At 49.8% G+C, this 22,383-nt stretch overlaps 1 protein-coding gene across 1 annotated transcript in view; it reads right to left on the minus strand.

Moving 5' to 3' along the window:
* Positions 1-3,858: 3,858 nt before the first annotated feature.
* SLC6A1 (solute carrier family 6 member 1) overlaps positions 3,859-22,383 on the minus strand; it is a 43,155-nt gene continuing 24,630 nt past the window's right edge. The window contains exons 4-16 of the mRNA XM_086697426.1: positions 21,857-21,988; positions 20,980-21,080; positions 20,003-20,112; positions 18,179-18,311; positions 15,225-15,359; positions 14,902-15,005; positions 14,456-14,580; positions 12,974-13,086; positions 12,427-12,558; positions 10,850-10,952; positions 9,153-9,253; positions 8,142-8,309; positions 3,859-6,245 (exon numbers count right to left, since the gene is read on the minus strand). Coding sequence (XP_086553552.1) covers positions 6,141-6,245; positions 8,142-8,309; positions 9,153-9,253; positions 10,850-10,952; positions 12,427-12,558; positions 12,974-13,086; positions 14,456-14,580; positions 14,902-15,005; positions 15,225-15,359; positions 18,179-18,311; positions 20,003-20,112; positions 20,980-21,080; positions 21,857-21,988 — 1,562 coding nt within the window. The 3' untranslated portion in view covers positions 3,859-6,140. The remainder of the gene's footprint in view (positions 6,246-8,141; positions 8,310-9,152; positions 9,254-10,849; positions 10,953-12,426; positions 12,559-12,973; positions 13,087-14,455; positions 14,581-14,901; positions 15,006-15,224; positions 15,360-18,178; positions 18,312-20,002; positions 20,113-20,979; positions 21,081-21,856; positions 21,989-22,383) is intronic.

Here is a 22,383-nt window from a genome sequence, read left to right on the forward strand (position 1 = left end):
AAGAAAAATAAAGCAGGGTTAGGGGACAGAGAGAGACAAGGGAGGATGTTGTTTTAGCTAGCATGGTCAGAGAAGGCTTCTGGGAGGAGGTGACATTTGAGCAGAGACCTGAATGAAGGAAGGAAGACTTAAAGATATTTAAAGGATGAGCAGAGCAGAGCCCCTCCCCCCCATACAGAACCGTGAAAGATTTCTGCCTCTGTGTTCCAAGGCCCTGGGTCTTCGTTTACTCTGCCTCCTCTGTCCCTCTCGCTAAGTCTTTGTCATCTCTCATCTTTGAGCAGGCTTGGGAACATAGCTGGACCAAAGTTCCATGGCTAAGTCATTCTTAGGTTCTCAGCTTAAGTGGCTCCTTCCTCAGGGAGCCATCCTTGTCCTTCCAGGATGAATCAGTCCTTCCAGCCTGCCTCTTTGGTGACCCCACAACTCCCCGAGCATATTCCAGGCACAGGGAATGGCAAGGGCCAAAGTCCTGTGGCAGAAACAAAGTTGCAGGGCTCAAGGGACAGAGATGGCCAAATGCTCTGAATGAAGGGGTGAATGGTCCACACTGAAACTGGAAAGGTAGATAGTGGTCATCAGATCACAGCATTACAGGTCAGAGCAGGGAGGTGGAACATCCTTCCAAATGCAGTAGGAGAAGCTATTGGAGAGTTTCAAGCAAGGAGATGACAGGATTTATAATTTCTGGAGATCACTCTGGCTACAGAGTGCACTTGTAGAGCGAGTGACGGCGAGGAGACGAGGGGCAGGAGACAAGTTGGGAATCTGTTGCGGTGGTCCGGCTGGGCGATGGTGATGATCTGGGCTGAGTGGAGGCAGCATTCCTGATTTCTACCCCTGGGTCTGTCTAACAGTAGCCCCACCCTGGACTGTCCCACCTCGTCCCAGACACCTCTAGTTCCTCTGCCCTCCTTATCACACCACAGCACAAAGGACTTGCACTAGAAACGGACCAAATGGGCACGACTGTTCAGAGACTCGTGTCAGGGAAGGACCTCAGAGGGTTATTTGAAGAGATAGTGGCTTTCTCTGGGGTTGGGGTGGGGGGGGGTCTTTGTCATGTTTGTCTGCCCAGCATCTATTCCCACCTTCTTCCATTAGGGACCCACTTCCCTCCTCCCCCATTCTCAGTTCACATGCTTGGGCACAACTCATCCATCCCCCAGCTCGAGAGGTGGCTGGGGTGACCCAAGCCCACCAGTCAGTCCCTTCCATCACATCATCGGCCACACTGATCGATTAGGAAACAGGCCTGCAATCTAGGCTCAACGGGACTCAGTCCCAGGACTGTGACAGAAGTTTTGGGGATGAGAATCTCACTTCATAGTGTGGTCGCCAATTTGGTAGGATGTTAGCCTGAAGCTTCTGGAAGCCTTTTCTCACTCCCCCATTAGCAACAGGAACAGTCGGAAGGTAAAGCTTGGGCAGAGAAAAGCAGACAGGTGGAGAGATGGATTCTCGATGCCATCCTTTGAGCACCTGGATCCAGCTGTGCCTGAAGCAAGAGCCCCTGGAAATTTTTATGAGTCAACAAATTCTCTTTTATGCCTAAGACAATTTGAGTGTCTGTCAGTTTCCTAAGGAGGTTGTAAAAGCTCTGAGTATTTAAGAAGAGGCCGTGTGGCTTTTCTTTGGATACTTGCTACGTAAAGGGTGGGAGGGGTCCAACAACAATACCTGAGAGTTTCTTGGAAATGCAGAGTCCGGCCTTACCCCAGACCTATGGAATCAGCACCTGCATTTTGACAGGGTCTCCTAGGTGATTTGTATGCACATTGCAGTCCGAGAAACAAGTCCCCAAAAGCAGTCCAAACATCAGTAGAACCGGGTGACCTTTAAGATTCTGCCCGGTCGTGGGCCCTCTGACCTGTTTCTGTCTTCCCTCTGAGCTGATGACAGAGCAGCTGAGGAGGAAGCACCCCTGTGTGGGGGCAGAGGGGGCAGTGCAAAAAAATCACTGTGGCCGTATTTGACCGGTGACGTTCACATTTTGGATTTTCTTTTCTTCTGTTTGTGCTTTAAATGCTTAGGGCTAAGGGATGCAGGGCCAGGAAGGGCATGGAAAGAAGAGTGGGCAGGAGAAGTAGCCAGAGAAAGAATGATGAGAGCAGCTGGGACGCAGCCCTGGGAGGGAAGTGACTTCCTTAATGGAACCCTCCATCTGCTCTCCTGAGGGAGAGACACATTCTTTTTTGTGATGCCCGGAACAAAATCCCGGCTGTTGTTTTTTGGGAGAGCAGACAGAGGGGCCTTCTCCTACCTCCTTCAGAGACAGGGGTGGGGGGAGGAGGGGGAGGTTTGGGGGATGGGGAGGGGAGGCTGGCGGTGTCCTGTGGGCTTGGCAGGTAGTAGGCGCTCACAAACGTTAGCCAAGAGACACAACAATTAAATGCCACACGTGATCCTGGATCAGACAGGAATTGCCATAAAGGGCACTATTGCAGAAATTGGATATGGACTGTAGGTGAAGTAATCGTATTGCAACAGTGTGAAATTTCTCGAACTTGATAAACGTATTGTGATTATGTAAGGGGATGTCCTTTTTCAGAGGAGACATGATCGTGTTTAAAGACAAATAGGGTCCAACTGTCCACAGGCCACTCTCAAACGGCTTAGCAAAATCATCATTGTATGATTCTGATTATGATGTGTGTGTGTGTGTGTGTGTGTGTGTGTGTGTATGAGAGGGAGAGAGAGAGAAAAATTAAGGGAGGCCGTATTATATGCTCTACTTGCTTAAGCTAAAACCACGTTTCCCCAAATCCCCTTCCACGTATGGTTCAGAGTAAGAACTGGTTAGAAGCAACATTTGCCAAGATTTAGAAGGCAGGAGTGGAGCGGGAGCCATCACTTCTCTGAAGGCCTCCAGAGTCAGAGGCTGTGAGAGCTGGAAGTGCTCACGGAAGAGCTGGAGGGAGCTGGCTTATCCTTGCTGTCCCTCGGCCTGGGCCCTGCTGACCAGCGCCATGAGGCTGTCCATCACACATCCAGAGCTAGAAGCTCTGTGGAGGCACTGGCCTTCCCCAGGGCAGTACTTTACCCGCAGGTTCCAGGGAAGAAGGCAAACGCAGGGCCCCTGTGTTCAACGAGCTGGAAAAAAGCCAATAAAGGTACTAGAATATAAGGCTTTTCCTTCCTTCCGTGGTCTTTCTCTTGACCAGTCGTGGTGTTTTAGAATTTGCTACTTTATATCCTTCTAAGTAAAGGAAAATTTAAAATCTAAATCTTCAGCAGACGATCTACTGTTCATCTTTATACTCCGCAAATGCCAGTGGAAGAGCCCATAACTTCCATGTGAAATACAGACTACGTATTTCAGAACTTGTACACACACGTGCATTTCATTCTTTCCAGAACAGGAGAAACTGACACAAAACAGAGGTATTTCGATTTCACTTCCTGAGGTTTTCACATGCTGCCCATACCCCCAACTTCTGCTTTCTGATCAGAGAAAGAATGGGGTGCCGTATCTTTCCCTTCCCTTCCATGCCATCGTTTTCAGGGCGAGCGGTTGGCTCGTATGAGGAAGTGACTCAAGTAAGGAAGCATATGATGGGGTGCTGAGTGTTTCCTAGAACCCTGCTGTCTTCCTTCTGGGTGGGAGGCAGCTTACAGTTTAACAGAGAGTTGTGGCCTCTCAGAGCCCTGCTTACGAGTGATAAAACCTCCCTTATGTAGCTCAGAGTCACTTTTTATTCACTCATTACAGGGTTTTGGGAAGCCCAGCTGTATCTTTCCGGAGTTTTGAGCCCACATCTCTCTCCCTGTTGGGGAAAAAAAGTTTTGTGTGTATGTGTTGCTGTTCCAGTGAACAAGGCTCTTGTATCCGCAACCCAAAGAACTGAAGGTCTGCCATCGTATATCATAGAACCTTTATTATTTTTCCTCTAAATTCTTAGAAACGTACATAACGCCCGTGCTCTAGTTATGACACCATTTATAGACATTTAAAATGCATCTTCATTTATAAATATTTTACATTTGGTCCATAGAACAGATAATTTTTCTAAATAATAGTGTAATTTTTTTTAAAACAGGCTCTGTATATAGTTTGAATATGTATATATTACATATATTTTTTTTATATAGAGATAGATTTACTTGATGTTCTGAGAATAAATCCTTATTGCAAAAAAAGCATATATGATAGTACAATATCTTCTCCCCCAGGGCAAATACTAAAAAAAGGTACACATATTCACAGTTCTCACAGAAATTGTACGACACGGAATATTGTGCTATATAAGTAGGTTTGGATGGAAATCAGTTAGGGGATTTCTTGCCAAACATCTCAATTAGATTTGCTTACAAACATTAAGTACACTGCATTTATCTTGGAAAGACTTGGTCTTAGTTTCACATTGAAGGACAAAGAGAATGTCAGAAGTCTTCCTGCCCTTATTCTAAAGGAATTCACACAGGCTGGGGAGGTGGGACCATGAGACACAGTGAAGGGTTCCTTTCATCCTAAACCCTACAATGTAACAACACGTAAGCATCTTGATCATGGATTCACCAGTTGGCATGTGGGATGCCTTAGCAATGAGACTATTTTACAGATGACCTCAGGAAAAGGTCTGAGATTCCCTACACGTTACCAAGTAAGACCCTATATACCACGCGCGAGGATGAACGTATAGGTGTGTGCCTTTCTACGTGTACACGTACTTTTTGTTTTCTCTACAAGGATGTGCTTAATATTCTGAGGGTCATACCTTATTGCGAGAATTGGTATGCTGGTCACTGTCGGATGAGAATGACAAGAGATTAAAAAACCCACGGTCACAGTTAATTCACCATAATTATTAAGGATTAGTCGTAAAACACGATTTGTGAGCTAACTAGCTAAGGAGCTACGGGGCACAACATACAGTTTGCTACATGGGAACCCATCTTCCTGGCAAATGAGAAACGCTGAGTCACCGGAACTTGCAAGAAAGTGTCTTTGCCAGATTTGCTGTCCACCAGCACCAGCACCACCACCACCACCACCACCACGGAGCCCAGTTCCGGAAAGAAACAAATAGTACTTCTCGACGAAGTAGTTTAATCTTGGAAGCACTTTGGGGGGGGGTGGGGGTGGTCTGGGTTAACACTAGCTCCTCAGTTAGTGGGCTGGGGAGATTTTCCTGGCAGTGAGGGGATTCCCGCTGAGGAATATGAATGAAGAAGGCAGCATTTTGACTAGGGGCGGCAGTGAGGACACAGCAGAAAGGGGAGCCAGAAAGAGAACCGCATCCATTTTGACTCAAGGACAGACGAAACTTCGCCTTGATTTCCTCCGCACCTGATCTGCGTTCCATAAAATGGGGCAGCCTCAGAGAAACTGGGGCTCCTGATTCGGGAATTTCCCCAGAGGGACCTCAGGCCCCCAGAATGGCAATAAAAAAATCAATTGTGCTTGTGGCAGTTTTCCAAGGAGGGAGCGAGGGAGAGCTGGGCCGTCTGGAATGATGGCTGTCGGGCCAGGTGCAATCAGAATGGCCTGGCGGGAAGGGGGCAGGGAAGGACGCTCCACAGATTGCTGGAGATGCAGCTCAGGGAACAAGGATGGAGGTCCTCGGGTGGGGGGGGGGGTTGTTTTGTCCAGCTGCCTCGGGAAGGATAAACAAAAAAATGAAAGTAAGAGCTCCGCAGGCTCCCTGCTTCGTACGAGTGAGCTCTCCCTGGAAATCCCCATTATACGAAATGCCCTTTTCGTGTGTACAGAGCAGCGTTCTGACGGAACCGAACTCCTGCGAAGTCCGAGATAAGAGTCGTGGGTTTCGGCAGTAAGAGAACAGTCAGGAACATGACTAAGAGCCTCGAGGTGTGTGGCCACACCACACCACACTCTCGGGCAGGATGAAAAGGATTTACCACACAGTCACAAAGGCTGATTGCTTGATGCTTATGGGGCCCGATTAAAAAGGTCACCAGCCTACAGGTGCTGGAGCCGTGGGGTATCTCTGCCCCTGGCGGGGCCCACCGGGGGTGTGACTGTCCCCCACCTCCCCTCTCTCTGCATGGTGATGATGTCTGGACTCGCCGTCACTCGAGGTAGGTTGAGACAGACGGTATCTTCAGACAGCAAGCGGTGGTCACGTTCAGCCAGGTCGGGGGGTGAGAGTGTCGGGTCGGGGAGCCGCCAGACGCCCCTAGATGTAGGCCTCTTTGCTGGCTGAGCCGCTGGCCTGGGGCTGCTCCGGGCCGTTCTCGGGGCGGACGATGTCTTCGCTGGGCTGGATCATGACCTGGATGCGCTGCGGGCCCCGGGGAGAATTTGGGCTGTGGGGGGAGGAAGACAGGCTGCTCCCTTCCCCCACCCCCCTTTCAGGTCTGTCCTGCCTGCCTGTTCTGCCTTCAGAGTGCCCCCAGATTCCAGCCTCACCCCCACATCCTCCATAGTCTCCCATGTTTCTACCCGGGCCGAGTGGCATCTGTCACATTTGGGTTATTGTAATAGCTCCCGGCTGGCCCTCTCCCTGCCGCTCCTGCCCTCCCCACCACTTACTCCACTCCAGCCACACTGGCCTCCTCACTGCTCCTCAGGCACGCCAAACATACACCTGCCTCAGGGCCTTTGCACTCGCCCTGTCTGGTACATCCTTCCTCTCAGATAATTAGACAGCTCAATCTCTACCTCCTTAGGTCTTGGCTCAGTGTTACCTTCTCAGCAAGGCCTTGCTCAGCACTCCCTAAAACCCCTTTCTACTTTATTTTTCTCCACAGTACTCATCCTTATCTAACACATTTTTATTTTGTTAATTGTTGGTCTTCCTCTACTAGAATGTAAGCCCCAGGAGGGTGGGATTTTTGCCTATTTTTCTCATGGCAAAATGTGTCTCTAGCACTGATAATACTGTCACATAGTAGGTGTTCAATACGTATTTCCTGAATGGATGTCCCACTACCTTCTCTACACATATTCCCCGAAATCCTGTCCCTTCAGATAATGCACTGTCTTCAGAGATGCCCACCTCTGGGCCTTTGCACACAGGCTGAGCTCCCCTCCTCAAATGCACTGCCTTTGCCTCTCTGCCACTCCAAGACCTGGCCGCCTTTGGGCACTCAGCAGAGGATTATGGAAAATGAAAGCATTGGGCCTGGAGTTGGAAGAAGGGGCTGTAAGCCTCAGCTCCTCTAATGACTTAATGACTTACTGCAAGGGGTGGGGAAGTATTTTATCCCACCTGATCTCAGTTTCTCCATCTGTGAAAGGAGGAGCCTGGCCCAGGGGCTACACACAAACCTCCACCTTGTCCTCCTTAGGCCGCAGACCATAGAGCTCCCTCTTCTGGCTCTGATTGGTCTGGAAGGTCCATCTTGGTAGAAATAAGGTTGAGAACCACTGATCCCAGGCCCTCCACATTCTGATTATCCACCTCTCCTCAGTGAAATCTCAGCGTGCAGTTACTCCATCAATGTCTCTAGCACTTGGGTACTTGCAACATGGCCTTGTTTCACTTGAGAAGTCCATATAATTTAACAAAGAGCTGGTATGGGCCTAGAATGTGCTAGTAGGCCCCTGCTGAGGGCAGCATGCTTTACATTATCTTTCCTCGAGGGTAAGACCATGTTTTGTCTTTATCAAGCCCACAAAAGAGGTCTAGAGTAAGCCCTCAATACATCCGACCCTACCCTTCACCTGTTTCAAACCTTTGAGGCTCCCCTCTGCCCTCAGGATAAAGTCCAAAGTTCTTGTCCTAATTTTCAAAGCCCTTCATGAGCCTGACTTTCTTACATGCCCAACCTCATCTCTTATCATCCCCTCTGCACCCCTCTCTACCATTCAGTCACAGTGCTCTGCCTTCAGTTCACCATATGCAGTTTATACCCCTAGGCCTTTGCAAATGCTTCCTTTCCATCCCCTTCTAAAAACATTCTTTCTGTGCTTCTACTTTTACCGCTGGCTCATCCTTAGGCACCTTCTTAGCTATCTCCTCTTTCAAGAAGCCTTTCTTAACCCTCCCCAGCCCAGGCAGGGCTAACCCACCTCCTTGATTTACCCCAATCATGGTACTTCTAACACCCTATTGTCATTGGATATTGGCCTGTCTGTATCCTAACTAGACTGTGAGCTCCGCAAGGGTAGGGGGCTGTGCCCAGCACAGCAGGGTAAGGGGACTAGCAATCTAAAGGGTGCAGAAGGGGCTTACCTGCTTCAGAGAGCCCTTTAAGGTGAGGAACATGTAGGCCATGTAACCAGGGATGAGGACCATGGAAGACAGAGCCATGAGCCAGCCCACGCCCTGGCCCCACTTGGGGAAAACGTAGTTCCCCATGGTGAGAGGAGTCATCTGCACAGCGCTGAAAATGAACACGCCCTGGGGAGGGTGGAGGAGAGGGGATGGCGCACAGTCAGTCACCCAGATTGGACAATCAAGGCCTCTTTCTAGACCCTGAAGCTGATAGGTCCATTGACCACCTCCTTCGCCGTGAGGTTGACCCTCATAAGGGCCCAGTATCGTGGGAATCCTGCACCCAAGGCCACTGCTGGTACATAAGACATCTTTGTATAGAATATAAAAAGGCACCCACTTCGGGTAGGACCAATAGCCAAAGGTTCCCTCTCTGTGAGAACCAGCAGAAAATGGCAGTCCTTCCGGGAGGACCAGTTTGAAGTTGGTGCCCTCTCTGTGAGGACCCTTCCTCCAAGATAAGCAGCTTGGCAAGCAGAATGAGAACTGGAAATCAGCCTCTGGTCGGCCATCAGCCGAGTGTCTTTGTGCAGGACACATCATACAGAGTGGCCTAGCCCCCACCCCAAGGACTGGGGCAGCCCTCCTAGGCCTGCTCATGCCTCAGCTTCCTCCTGCCTAAGGCAATGAAGGATGCTGAGAATAAGAGGCCTCCCGTGGTTTGAGCTTCAGAATCGGGCCCGCCTGGTTTGAACGCAATACCAACTAGCTGGGTGATGCTGGCAGGCTGAGCCTGGGTCCCTCAGCGGTAAAGCAGGGACAAGAATGCCTATTTTGCCGAGGTTTGTGAGGATGGTGTAACGTACCGCGGTACCATGCAGGGCACAAAGCAGACGCTCAGCAAATGGGAGGCAGTAGTATTATTACGGAATGGGCACCTTTGCTTCCAGAAGTTTCTCTCTGGACCTGAGTGGCCCCAGGGCCTGGTCTGGCCTCACGCTAACAGGGCTGGTCAAGCCTTGTCCTTACCGCTACAATGATTGGGGTGAAGAAGGACCAGCAGAGTTTCCACCAGATGCAGGGCCTGGAGCCAACCATCTCTTGGATGTTGTCATAGAATCGGTTGACACCTGTGACATTTGGAGCAAGAGCAGCAGGGATGAATGAGCTCGAAGCCCCAATCTGCCACTTTCTTGCAGTATGACCACAGGGAAGTCACCTGACCTCTCGGAGCTTCCGCTTCTTTGTCTGTAACAGGGGGCTAATGCTCCCTGGGGTCCTTGCGATCCAAGCATTCAATAACCAAACCCCCCAGCGCGTGGGTTGTATGGGAAAGCCAGGCACCTTCACATGAAAATACCCACCAACAAAAGGATGTGCTCATAAAGATGTCCCCGCCTCTCTCAATGTCCCTCCCACCCAACAGCTAGCCTAGACATTCCTTCAAGGCTCTGCTGGACAGGGCGTTTTCCCCTGATGATCTGATGCTATAAGCAACCGGGGACAGACTGCAAAGAAGAACCTCAAAGCTGGCAGAAAAATCACAGGTGTCATGAAGTTCCCAAGACTGACGTTGGGCATTGCCCGAATTCTAAGCAGAGCCACTGACCAGTGAGGATCTGACAGCGTTAGGCCAGTTGGGAGTGAGGCGGGAGATGACAAGGAGGAGGAGGAGGTGAAGAAGGAACAGTGGCTATCAAGGACTAAGAGGGACCCAGGAAAACGGTTCAAACTCATCTTGCTGTGATAATCAAAGTGCAGGGGAGGATTACTTTGGACTATCACATAGCGGGGTCTGGAAATTTAGGCCATAAAAAAACACACACACACACACATAAAATCACTGTTTACTACATTCTTTGTTCTAAGGTAGTGCATACCTTTAATTATAGCCCCATTTTTGTTACATATTTAACTTCAGAAGTTTTTTTTGTAGTTTGTTTGTTTGTTTTAAGTAGGCTTCATGCCCATTATGGAGCCCAATGTGGGGCTTTGAATTCACGACACTGAGATCAAGACCTGAGCTGAGATCAAGAATCAGACGCCTGACAAACCGAACCACCCAGGAACCCCTGGTTTTACTTTTCTAGATAAAATCTCAAACGCTCTTATTCCAAAATTTATGAAGAAACTTTGGCTCCCATTTCCAACGAATGTATTTAACCCGCCTTTATACCATATCTTCTAAGCATAGAATCTCCTGTGTCAACTTCATCAGATTGTTGTAAGGACTAACGACAGTTGACCTTTGAGCAATGTAGCAGCCAGGGGCGCTGATCCCCCAACATGCAGCCAAAAATCTGCATATAACTTCTGACTCTCCACAAACATAACCACCAATAACTTACTGCTGAGTAGAAGCCTTACCAATAACAGTTGACTAATACACATTTGGTATGTTCTATGCATTATGTACCATGTTTTTACAATGAAGTAAGCTAGAGAAAACAAATGTGATTAAGAAAATCTGAAGGAAGAGAAAATACATTTATAGCACCGTACTATACTGAAAAAAGTATCAGAAAAAACACTGCACTATATTTACATGCAGAATAAGCAGACTGTGCCGTTCCAACCCGGGTTGTTCAAGGGTCAGTTGTAAACTAATGTATAGAAAGGGCTTGGTGTTCAAGTTGTCTTTGTTGAATGATAACTGAAGAAAGGAATGAATGACTGACTGAATGAATGAATGAGGGAGGGCAGGAGGAAGGAGAGTTGACACTCACCATAAAACCAGGAAATGGAGACACATTCGAAGAACACAAGGAAGAGTAGGCTCATGCCGCTGGCAGAGTAGTAATCAAACAGTTTGAAGACATAAATGCCTCCCTAAAAGAGGAAAAGCAGTAAGAGGGGGTCCACTTCCGGCCAGTGCCCAGGACACGCAGTTCACAGACCACATGGCCTTTGCAGTCTGGCCAGGTAAGTGTTAGACGATGCTGCAAGGAGAAGGCTTAAGGGAAGATTGAAAGAAGCATCGAGGGCCTAGTGACTATGAGAGGAGGTGATCACTGCCTCCCTGGGAATTGGGAAGAAAATGTCTGGGGAAGAAAAACATCCCATTCCTGGGAATGCTGGAGGACTGAGAGAGGAGCTGGTCATTAGAGCCAGCTCTCCACAAAGTTAAATCAGTTGTGCCTCTTCCCTGCTTAAAACCTTCCATGGATTACACAAGACATAAATATAACACATCAAAAGTTGAGAGATTAAAATACAATACAATACAATACAATATATTGCAATGCAATGCAGTACAATACAAAGTACAAATGGCTTTGGCCAGCAAGGTCCTGCATGATGTGGTTCTGCACCCCCAACCTCTGTCCCCTCACTCCCTCTGCTCCTCAAATTTACCAAGCCCATGCCCACCTCAGGACCTTAGCACCTGCTATGCTTTATTCCCCCAGCTCAATCTTCCCCTGGCTGTCTCTTCCTTATCATTTGAGTTTCAGTTCAACTGCCACTTCCCCAAAGGGCCCTCTCCTGACTACTCTGTCTGAGGTAGCATCCTTCCCACTCTCACTGGTCATTCCCTGTCCCACTGCCCTTTTTTTGGGGGGGGCACTGAACACTCTCTGAAATGATGTAATTTGTATGTCAGTCTTGCCCACCCAAGTGTAAGCCCCAAGAGAGCAGATACTGTGTCTGTCACGTTAACTGTTGAATCTCCAGTGTCATGCTAGGCCCATGGTGAGTGTTTAACAACTATGGAGGAATAAAGGAATAAATGAACAATATTCTGGGAATGAGCTATATTTGAATCCAGGGGTAGTTTTGCCGATCATAAAGCAGACCCACAGGGCTGAGCTCATGGCTTTAGGGTCATTTATATTTATTGTACAATTCATCAGCTATATGTATGCCTTCTGACTAGACCAGGAGGGCCTTGAATGCAGACAGGAGTGCTCATTAATATCGATAGAAAAAAGCAAAGTGGGAACAAGAAGAAGAGACAGTATTGATGTCAAAGGCTCAACTCCAGCTCGACTCTCCAGTTAATTTTTATGAGTTTTTAAAAACACAGTCCCTGTATCCCTTCCTCCAGGAAGCAGTCCTGGGTGCCCCTGGCTGGGGTAGGGGCTGTATTCTCTAGGTGTGTCTTATCATTTCTAACTCAGTGTGTGTGTTTCCCACCATCCCACCCTAAGGGCGGGGACCCTGTCTGACCCACTGCTGTGTGTACAGGGCTTGGAACAGAGATGGTGCTCAACGAAAAGATGAAGGGTGACACAGTACAAGGCTGGGGTGGAGAGGACCTGGAAGTGGCTGCACCAGAGGCGAGCCACGTGCCCAGTGAGCTCACCTGGGTGATGTTAGAGAGGCCAATCAGGTAGGACACGATGCAGACGGCAGCAATGAAGAGCTCCCTGCGGTTGCGGAGAAGTCTGGGATACTCGTCCACCAGGGCCGTGATAAAGCCCTCCACGGTGCAGAACTTCAAGGGGGTCAAAGGTCAGCCACATGCAGCGGACCCCAGCCCCAACCCACCCAAAGCCTGACTCTCTGGGGCAAGACCCAAGGGGTCCGGCAATGTCGGGATAGCAGGGCTAGGAGGGCCCCAGGATCCAGGCCTGATTCTGCCTCTGCCTCTCTTTGTGACCCTTCCCTCTGGACATCAGTCCAGGGAACTCGCCGGGGTCCTTTCCCTCTGGACATCAGTTTCCCCATCTGGAAAATGGGGAAAGTGGATGAGCTGATCCCTGAAGTCTCATGTGGTGGAACAGGCTAGGGGTCTGAAACTCTTGACCATCTTCCTGGGGGCCTGAGACAATGGCCTCCTCTCCCTGCTTATTCCCAGACCCACAAAGCTGGCTGGGGGCTCTTCAAAGTGCCAGGGAGGCCATCGTCACCTGGCTGTCAATGCCCAGCATCAGCAGCATTGAGAAGAAGAGGATGGCCCAGAGGGGAGAGATGGGCAGCTGGGTCACTGCCTCCGGGTATGCCAGGAATGCCAAGCCAGGGCCTGTGGAGCGAAGGGTAAAAAAGAAAACAAAAAAAAGGTACTGAGCCCCTACAGCATACCCAGCACACTACCCACTTTCTAAGTTTTATTGCATTTCATCTTCAGAGTAACCTTTTGGGTGAGGGTCGTCAGCCCCCCTTTTCCTAGATGAGGATACAGAGTGCGTGTGGGCAGGGGAGGGAGTAGGGTTATGTCTGGAGGCCAGGGTGCCAGTGAGATGAAATGAGGGACTTTGGTGGCTTGACCAGCAGTGGGGACAGTGCGGGTGCAGAGAGATGACCCAATGGAGAGATAGTGAGGAGGTGGAAAGGGCAGGTCCTGGTATTGGCTGGTTTGTGGAGTGAAGGTGAAGGAAGGGTCCAGAATGATGCTGGGGCTGTCCTGGCTCCTGGACGGTGGTACCTTTGGGGAGCACAGGGAAGGAGAAGGCTTAAAGAGATCAATATTGCGTTTGAGCATCTGGGTAGGGAGTAGTCAAGAGATCAGGGGAAACCTTAGAAGGAGAAGGAAAGAAACTGTATCCTCCCTGGGTTTGGCTCAGGAAAGGGGGGTGGCGGCTGGGGAGTCCCAGAGAAATGAGCTGGCCGTTGGAGGGAAGATGACATCAGTGGAGAAAGTTCCTTTCCACATGACCGGCCCAGTTCTCCATGATGGAGAAGATGCCTCCCTGAGCCTCAGGGCCTCTGCTGTGTACACAGTGGGGCCCTCATCTCACTGCTTTCTTGGGTGAGTAGGGAGGTGAGGGTTGCCTGGGGTTCTCCTGGGACCCTGCAGCACTGATGACTGTGTGGTGAACAGAGTGGGTACAGCCTGCTTTGTGAGGACGTGTTTGGCAGTGGGACAAAAGCAAAGATTCAGGCACTTTGTGTCAGGGTGGTGAGCATGTCTGAGTTGGAACAAGGTTTATATCCCAGGGGGCAAGAAAGCGTCTCTCTCCTCCCTGCAAAAGGCAGCATTGTGCTTGGAAGAGCCAGTATGGTCACAGGATTAAGAGCCCAGGCTTCTTGATCGGCTAGGTCGATGCTCAATTCCAATTCCACCACTTTTCTAGCTTGGAGAACGTGGTCCATGAGCCTGTTTCCTCACCTAGTAAATGGGATAACAAAAGCGTCCGCTCCATCGTGTTGGAAAGTTTCAGAGATGCTTTCCAACTAAAATGCTCCGTGCCCTGCCTGGCACATAGTGATGCTCAATGCCAGGGAGCCCACACACCACACTCATCCCTGTCTCCAGGCCTGTGTACTGGCTCTTCCCTCTGCCCGCAGGCTTGTCCCCAGGCTGCTGCTGGTGATGTTGACGATGGCTACAGATGCCGCGCGTTATCCCCTCCCACCCCAGGAGCCCGTGCCCTCCAATGTGCGGCCCGAACCTGAGGCCGCCACATCAGCAATGGACCTCTTGGTGACATGGGCCATGAAGCCCACGATGGAAAAGATGACAAATCCTGCGAACATGCTGGTGCACGAATTGATACAGCAGACAATGATGGAGTCCCTGCAGAGAGGAAAGGGCGGAGTCAGTGAGGGTGGGGCTGGTCAGGAGGCGAGCTAGGAGCAGTGGTTAGGAGGGGTGAGGGATGAGGGGCAGGGGCAGAAAAGGATGCCTGGGAGAAGGGCCACAGGGCAGGTGCCCCCACCCCATCCCAGGGAAGGGGTGGAAGAGGAAGGAGTGGCCACAAAGGAATCGGCTTAGAGAGGAGTGGAGCTGAAAGTAGAGAAAGGCCAGGGGGCGTGGTCTGTACGGGGGAGTGGTCACGTGCAGGCTTGACCTTAGAGAGGCGTGGCCGGGAAGGAAGGGGCTCTTGGGCTCCCGCACCTGTAGACATTGTTGTGGAACGAGTTATAGCTCCCGAGAGCGATCAGGGATCCCAGGCCCAGTCCATAGGAGAAGAAGATCTGGGTTGCCGCATCCAGCCACACCTATAAGTGGATGATCAAGAACTAGTCAAAATTATAATCATTGCCACAGTGCCCCATGGCCTTTTACACGTGGTAACCAGCTCTACCTGGCAACCATATTGGTTTCCATGAGGGATAGAGAGGTACAGGAACTTTTCCTAAAGCTGGTAAACGGTGGCTCAGGACTCAGGTGGGCCCTTCACCCGGCCAGAGGGGCGGGGCCCTGGGGAAGGCACTCACCTCAGAGTCGGACAGCTTGCGGAAGTTGGGCGTGATGTAGAAGAGGATGCCCTCCTTGGCCCCGGGCAGCGTAACTCCACGGAAGAACAGGATGATCAGCATGATGTATGGATAGGTGGCGGAGAAGTAAACCACCTGGGAGAAGAGTTGGCAACGAGGTCGTCACCCCCACTCCAGCGCGCCCATTCTTCCCCTCCCCCCACTTCACCTACATCAGTATCTCCTGTGGCCCTGGGCTTATTTCCAGTTCATCTTCCTCCAGGAAGCCTTCCTGGATTCCTAACTGGCTGTGTTTGCCCACTTTTCTGAAGCCTCTCCTTGGAGTATGAACCAACCAGCTCAGCACCTGGAGTTTCCTTCCCTCAACCTCTCCTTTAATTTTTGACTTTTGTCTAAATTGTTCAAGTACAATATGGTGTCAGGAAAATTTTACACACACACACACACACACACACACACACACACACACACACACACAAAGTTCCCTTCAACAGCTCCTAGAATTTAAGTTACATGAAGGAGAGGGCTTGTCTTGTTCAGTTCTGTTTTCCCAGTGCCTAGAACGGCCCATGGTATATAAGAGACACTCAATAAATGCCTAGTACATAAAAGCATGGGGGTGAACATTTTAATGTTCCTTTTTGAGAATTTGCTTTCCATATATGATCACATTTTCTTACAAAGTGATGCTCAAATTATGTACTTGCATCTTCATTTAACATGTTTAAAATTCAAAAACACAGTACATACTTTATTTGTTTACTAAAAATTGTTTTATTGTCTCTTAAAAATGTGATATTTAATTATGCAAAATAGTCCCTCAGAAGGCTCTACCATCCTTTTTAAAGTTTCCCCTACTGTTATCCATTTATGTGAATTTCACTAACTTTTTTATGCATTTTATATGAATGTCACTAATACAACATTGGACACCCCTATATATAAAACTTTGTGCAGAAAATTATTATACCACTCTTGGGAAAATTTTGTAGAAGTAGAATTAATGACTAAAAAGGGATAAATTTCTCAATGGCTTGTGATCCATATTGCTCAATTACCTTCCAGAAACCGAACTTTGTCCAGCATTTCAGAGCGCACCTTCCCCACAAAGGTGCCAGCACTGAGTATAATCATTAAAAAGTACGTGGGGTTTTTTTTTTGCCAAATTGATAATCAAAAGACTGATGTCATTGTCTGAGATTACACTTCTTTGTCCACTGTTGTGAAAGAGCAGTTTTCAAGTTCAATAACCCTTGTATTTCATAGTTTCATTTCCCTCAATGGATCTGAGATTCTTCAGGGTTAGCAAAGGCAGCCATAATCCACTAGAAACACCACTGTACTCAGAATTAGGAAAAAGGAATTTGAAACACCTGCAGCACCTATAAGCTGTGTGACGTTGGATCAATTTCTCATCCTCTCTGAACCATGCATTTTCTTGTCTGGAAAATGGATACAATCAACCTGCCTACTCAGAGGACATACAACATGCTTAATATATATTGCCTAGGCCTTACACTTTAATCTGTCTTCCATGTTCAGAATGGAGTCAGGTATACACTAGGTGCTTAATAAGTGTTTACTGTTGGATTGGACGACTCACTCAAAAGATAACTGATATCATGGATTGTCTACATAGTATATGGTATATGGTGGCTAGGCATATGCTACATATTCTGCATAGATTATTCTCCTCAGTCTTTATGACAACCCTGAAAGGTACTATTATTGTATCCATTTAACAGATGAGGAGACTGAGGCACAGAGAGGTGAAATAGATTGCCCGAGCACACACAGCTAGGAATCAGGGGCCTGAGATTCAAGCTGAGCTCTATTTCTTCCAGTGCCTTTAGCCCCTACATTCTTCTGTTTCTTAAAATCGGGATGGGAGACCCCTGTGCCCTCCTCCTGACTGCCTAGTCTAAGGACACATTCGAGAGGTTTTGACACTGGATTTGGAACTGAGAAACTGGTAGGTCCAAAGGTCCCACCAGACTGGAATTGGTGAGTTTTTCATCACCTGCACTCATGCCCAAGCATGTTTGTTAAGGTTCTGTTTTGCTTACATCAGCTCAGGTAGTCTGGACCTCCCTGCTCTTGCCTGATTCAGTTCAAATCCCTTCTCTCCCTTACTTGCTATAAGAACTCAGACAGGTCTCTAAGTTCCCTTCAGGCTAGGGCCAGTGACAGGCTGAGCCATCTTCTGACCCTGGACTCCTGGGGTGGGGCTTTAAGGAGAAAGGAATGGGTGTGAGGCCAGTCCCCTTACCCCAACTTGATTGGCAAGCTCCCCAGATGTCCCCAGGATGGACCTCCCCGCCCCTCCAAGCTTGACCTGCTCTGCCCTTGCCAATAATAAAAACAAAACAAGTACAATTCCTCTCGCTAGCTGCTGAGAGCTTTACAAAATCATCACCCCATTTGATTTTCATGACAAACCAACAGATGAGCCCCATTTTTTAAAGAAGGAAATGGAGTTTCAGAGCAGTGACCTAAGGTCACCTAGCCAGGTAAACAGGGAAGTTGGGATCTAAACTCAGGACTGTTCCAGAACAGGGCCTGCGTATTTAACCATTCATTGATCCATTTCTGATGCTCCTCAAAGGCTGGGATGTGGAATATTCATCTCTGGATCACCCTACAAGGGCTGGCTCAGTGGAGATGTGTGGGGACAGTTTGTTCAATGGTCCTTGAGCAAAGTTTACCACGTGTTTTGTCATGGCTCTGTGTAACTGTCTGACTTGCATTGTGGTATGTAATCCTCAGAGCTGCCCAGAAGGTAGGTAGCGTTATTATTCCCATTTTACAGGAAAGGAAACCAAGGCAGAGGGAGATGAAGAGAACTGCTTCACTCCAGGTTCGACGGGATTCCTCGAGGTGCAGACTCCTTGCCCAGAGCAGAAATCCCCTTGTAGATCTGTCCCCTTCTGGTCCCCACTGTGCACAGGCCTTACCTTTCCAGTCCAGCCAACACCCTTCCAGATACAGAAATACACAAGGATCCATGCGATGGCCAGGGTGATGGCCAGAGGCCAGCGGATCTGACCTGGCTTATCTAGCCCGTCTGTCATCTGATGCATATTCCGCCTGGTGGAACAGTGGAGAGAGCAGAAAGTCACGTGGGAGCTGGAGTGACCTGGGGGTACCCAGGGACTGAACACAGATGACATCCTCCACTGGGACTGTGCTGACATCTGTGGTCACTGAGATCCAGGAGCTGGCTGGAGACCGTGGGGTCCATTATACTAATTGGCAGAGAGTGTGCTATTTGCTCAAGGGACCTGCCGGAACCTTAGTCTGGCCGCCTTTATTGCTCACCTGTTTGGCTGCAGTGCCCTCCTAGCTAGACCTGCACCTTCATTTTTGCTCTGTCCCCACTCCCTTCTAGCCCCAGAGACCCTTCTAAGTGGTAAGTCTGATCGTATCACTCGCCTGCTTAAAACCCTACAGTGAATAGCTCTTTACTTCCTCAGCATGAAGCCCAGCCTCCCCAGGCTGACCTTGCAAGGCCCTTCTGGGCTGGCCCTACTTTTCTCTCTAGTCTCAGCACCCCCTGAAGCCCCTCAAACGCTCATCAGCCTGGATGACTCCCATCCCCTCACCTGTGCCTGGCTTGCGCTCACCTGCCTCCAAGCCTTCATGCATTCTCTTCCTCCTGCTGACACCTGTCCTTCCTATGTGGTTTTCATCCTTAGATGTCACTCCTCACCTGGGCTGGTCCAGGTACCAACTTGGGGCACCTCTAGCCTCCCGTGCATCCCCCCCTCTTAGCCTTGCTCATCTGGTGTTACGACTGCCTGTTTGCTTATGTTTGCCATGCCTCTAACCACACTGCACACAGTAAGCACTCAAGAAATGTTTACTGAATAAATGTCTGAACGCAGTCCGGAATGGGTATGTGGCCGATGCTGGAAAGAAGCAGAAGCCAAAGAATCTAATTTTATTTGTAAGGAGACCAACCTAGCCAAGGACACTTCTGCACAAAGACTAGCATCACGTGTTCTGACACCTCCTGAGAACAGTTCCTCCTGGCAGCTTATCTAAGGTGCTGTGGAACCTTTCAGAGTGCTCCCAGACCCTTTCAAGCTACCCAACACAAATGCCTCCTTCATGCCAAAAAGATTTGGATCCCAAGGCCCCTTTTAGTAATCAATATCCCAACACACAATCTATGATGTGCTCTCCTGAAGATACAATCAGCACGGCCTTCAGTATGTACAGTGTGTGTGTGTGTGTGTGTGTGTGTGTGTGTGTGTGTGTGTGTGTATGCATGTGTGCGTGTGTGCATGTGTGCCTTTAGTCCAAACAACTCTGGGTTTCTAAGTAGACTGGACTGGTTTTCAGGATGAGCTGGGATTTTGTTGTCCTCTCCTGGCAATTCTCCCTGTCCTGTGCTGGTTACTCCCTTCCGGGGACTCACTCTTCACCCTTGTCCATTCTGTTCTGTGCCCTGGGAGGCTGGGTGCTATGCCTATATGGCTGGCTCCCTTGTCCTCTGGCTTCTAGCTAGGTTTGACCAATGGCAGGAGCCACTGGTCAGGAGGAGAGAGAAGGCAGGAATTCATTCTCTGTACCGAAGCAATTCATTCTCCCTAGTTTGTAACTAGTGGCCCTTTCCATGGCCCAGCTCTCTAGGAGGGAGAAAGGGACTTCACTCTCCCTCGCTTCCCCCTCAGCCCTGCGCACATCATCAGCTCCCATCACCCTTTTGAGGGCACCTCTGTCTCCTGCTGGCCCTGGCTGATAGGCACCCCCACCACCGATGGCCCCACACTTACTCCCAGAACTCTACCACGGCGCTGGTCATGTTGGTGGTGTTGACGACGCTGTAGTTGGAGAAGCAACGGTCTGTGTTCCAGGGGTTGTCACACTGTTTCCACGGCAGCGTCTGCAAAGGCACAGGGGCACGGACAAACACAATTGAGCCCCCAGGGGATGGCAACAGTGGTCCCAGTGCACCTCGTCCATCCTCACAGTCCCCCGAGCCTCCTCATAGCCATCCATTACCTCGCCTCCCCTCTCCAACAGCTCTCAGGTGCAGGTCTTGTTGAGATCCCCATTTTAGAGATCAGAGAGGGGCAGCAACTTGTTCAAGATTGTACAGCTCCTAAGTGTCAGAGCTGAAACTTGAACCTTGATCATATCCCTCTGAAAACCAGCTTTCTGAGCGGCACCACAATATCTTGTCTGTTCATCTGGGGGCCGCTTCCTAGCTATGTGACCTTGAGTAAGAGATCTCGCCTGTTTGACCCTCTGCACACTGATGTTAACAGTGAACACTTTACGGTACTTGTTCTTTGTGAGGTACAATCCTAAGCCTTTTGCACATATTTACTCCTTAATCCTCACAACAACTCTATGAGGCAGGTTTCCTTTCTACCTTCATTGTATAAATAAGCACTGTGGCTCAGAGAGGTTAAGTTTCTTTCTCGAAGTTGCACAGCTGGTATATCCTGGGGTCAGGATTGGAACCAAGGAAGTCTGGGTCCGTATGAAATGAGCTAACAAAAGCCACCTTAAGAAGGGTGTCAAGAGGAGTAGATGTTAGCCCCCATGAAGCACCTGGCTCAGTGGCTGGCCCAGAGCAGCTGTTGGTTCATGGTGCTACAACTTGCAGGGAGACAGGGACCACTGAACACAAACCACACCCTCCACCCAAGGAACAGCACTGTGAGCAGAAAGGTAGTCCCAGTAGACAGAGAGCAGGCTCTGGGTCTGGCTCCTTCTGGAGGGGGCGGTGCAAGGGTCCACTCACTGTGGTGAAGGAATTGTACAGGTAGTAGATGGCCCAGGAGATGATCACGATGTAGTAGATGTTCAGCCAGAACGACAACACAGCGGCAGCAAGGCCCACACCTGGGAGTGGACAAGGCAGCATGACATTTCATAGAATAATTACATGGGGCGCCTGGGTGGAGCAGGTCATGATCTCACGGTCTGTGAGTTTAACCCCTGCATCAGGCTCTGTGCTGCCGGCTCAGAGCCTGGAGCCTGCTTCGGACTCTGTGTCTCCCTCTCTCTGCCCCTAACCCACTTGCATTCTGTCTCTGTCTCAAAAATAAATAAACATGAAAAAAAATTATAACACTCCAGTGAGTGCCATTCTTATCATTTTCCATGATGCCCACCAGCTCACTGGCCCTTGGAGACAGGTGTTATTGAGGCACTGAGGCTAAGAGAGAGGCAGGAACTTAGCTAAGGTCACACACACCTGGCAAGTGGGGACTTGGGTCTGCGGCCCAGCACTGGCTGGTTGCAGGTGGGGCAGGAGTCTGAGCTTGCCAGACAAGAATGCTTCTCCACATATCTATCTGAGTGTCAGGCACTGAGTAAGGAAGCAAAGAAAATTGCACCAGCCCTGGCTTGGGAAATAAGTTCACAGGACAGCAGGCTGGTGTGTGTGTGTGGGGGGGGGCCTCTGCACTGGGCACTCCTGTCCACCTCCCTCACCCTAGATTATAGTCAGTGCCACCATCTATCACCTGGCTCCTTGTGAGGGCTCCACTCTGCTCAGAAGCGAACCGAGCAGGTCCCCCTCTCCAGTGGGGATGGAAGTGCCGGGAAGGGCCTGGTTTCACCATAGTTCTGTGGGCAGGGGCACCAGCACATGGCCCCCCACTCTGCAGACTTACCCTTGAACATGGGGGCCAGCTTCCACACCCCCAGGCCCCCGATGGATGTGTACTGGCCCAGGGAGCACTCCAGCAGGAAGAGAGGGACCCCCGCAAAGATAAGGGTCAGGAAGTAGGGGATCAGGAAGGCCCCTGTGGGGTTGAGAAGAGAGACGCTCGTGACCCCAAGGCTTTGGAGAAGCCCCGGTCAGAGGGAGCATCACGGCAGGGCGTGTTTGGGTCCCGGCCATGATATCCTTACCCTCTGCCTCAAAAGCAGCACCCACAGCCAAACTGAGGTCCAAGGATGTCCTTTGCTCAGACTATGTCCCCCGTTCTTTGCAAAATGAAGAGGTGAACTTTTTGGTGGTGTTAACAAAGGACACTTGTCCTTCTGGGAATCTTTTGGTTAAGGGACAAGAAACAGGAAATGGGGCCTGTACTCCCTTTGGAGTCTTTAGGGGACCCCTTCCCCTGAGTTTGCCCCAGAAAACGCCCAAGTGTGACACTCTCCAAGGGGTCCAGGCCCGGCTGGGAGGTTGCCAGGC

Source organism: Puma concolor, chromosome A2 (assembly GCF_028749965.1).
Source record: "Puma concolor isolate L17-30 chromosome A2, mPumCon1.1.hap2, whole genome shotgun sequence".
Classification (NCBI taxonomy): domain Eukaryota; kingdom Metazoa; phylum Chordata; class Mammalia; order Carnivora; family Felidae; genus Puma; species Puma concolor.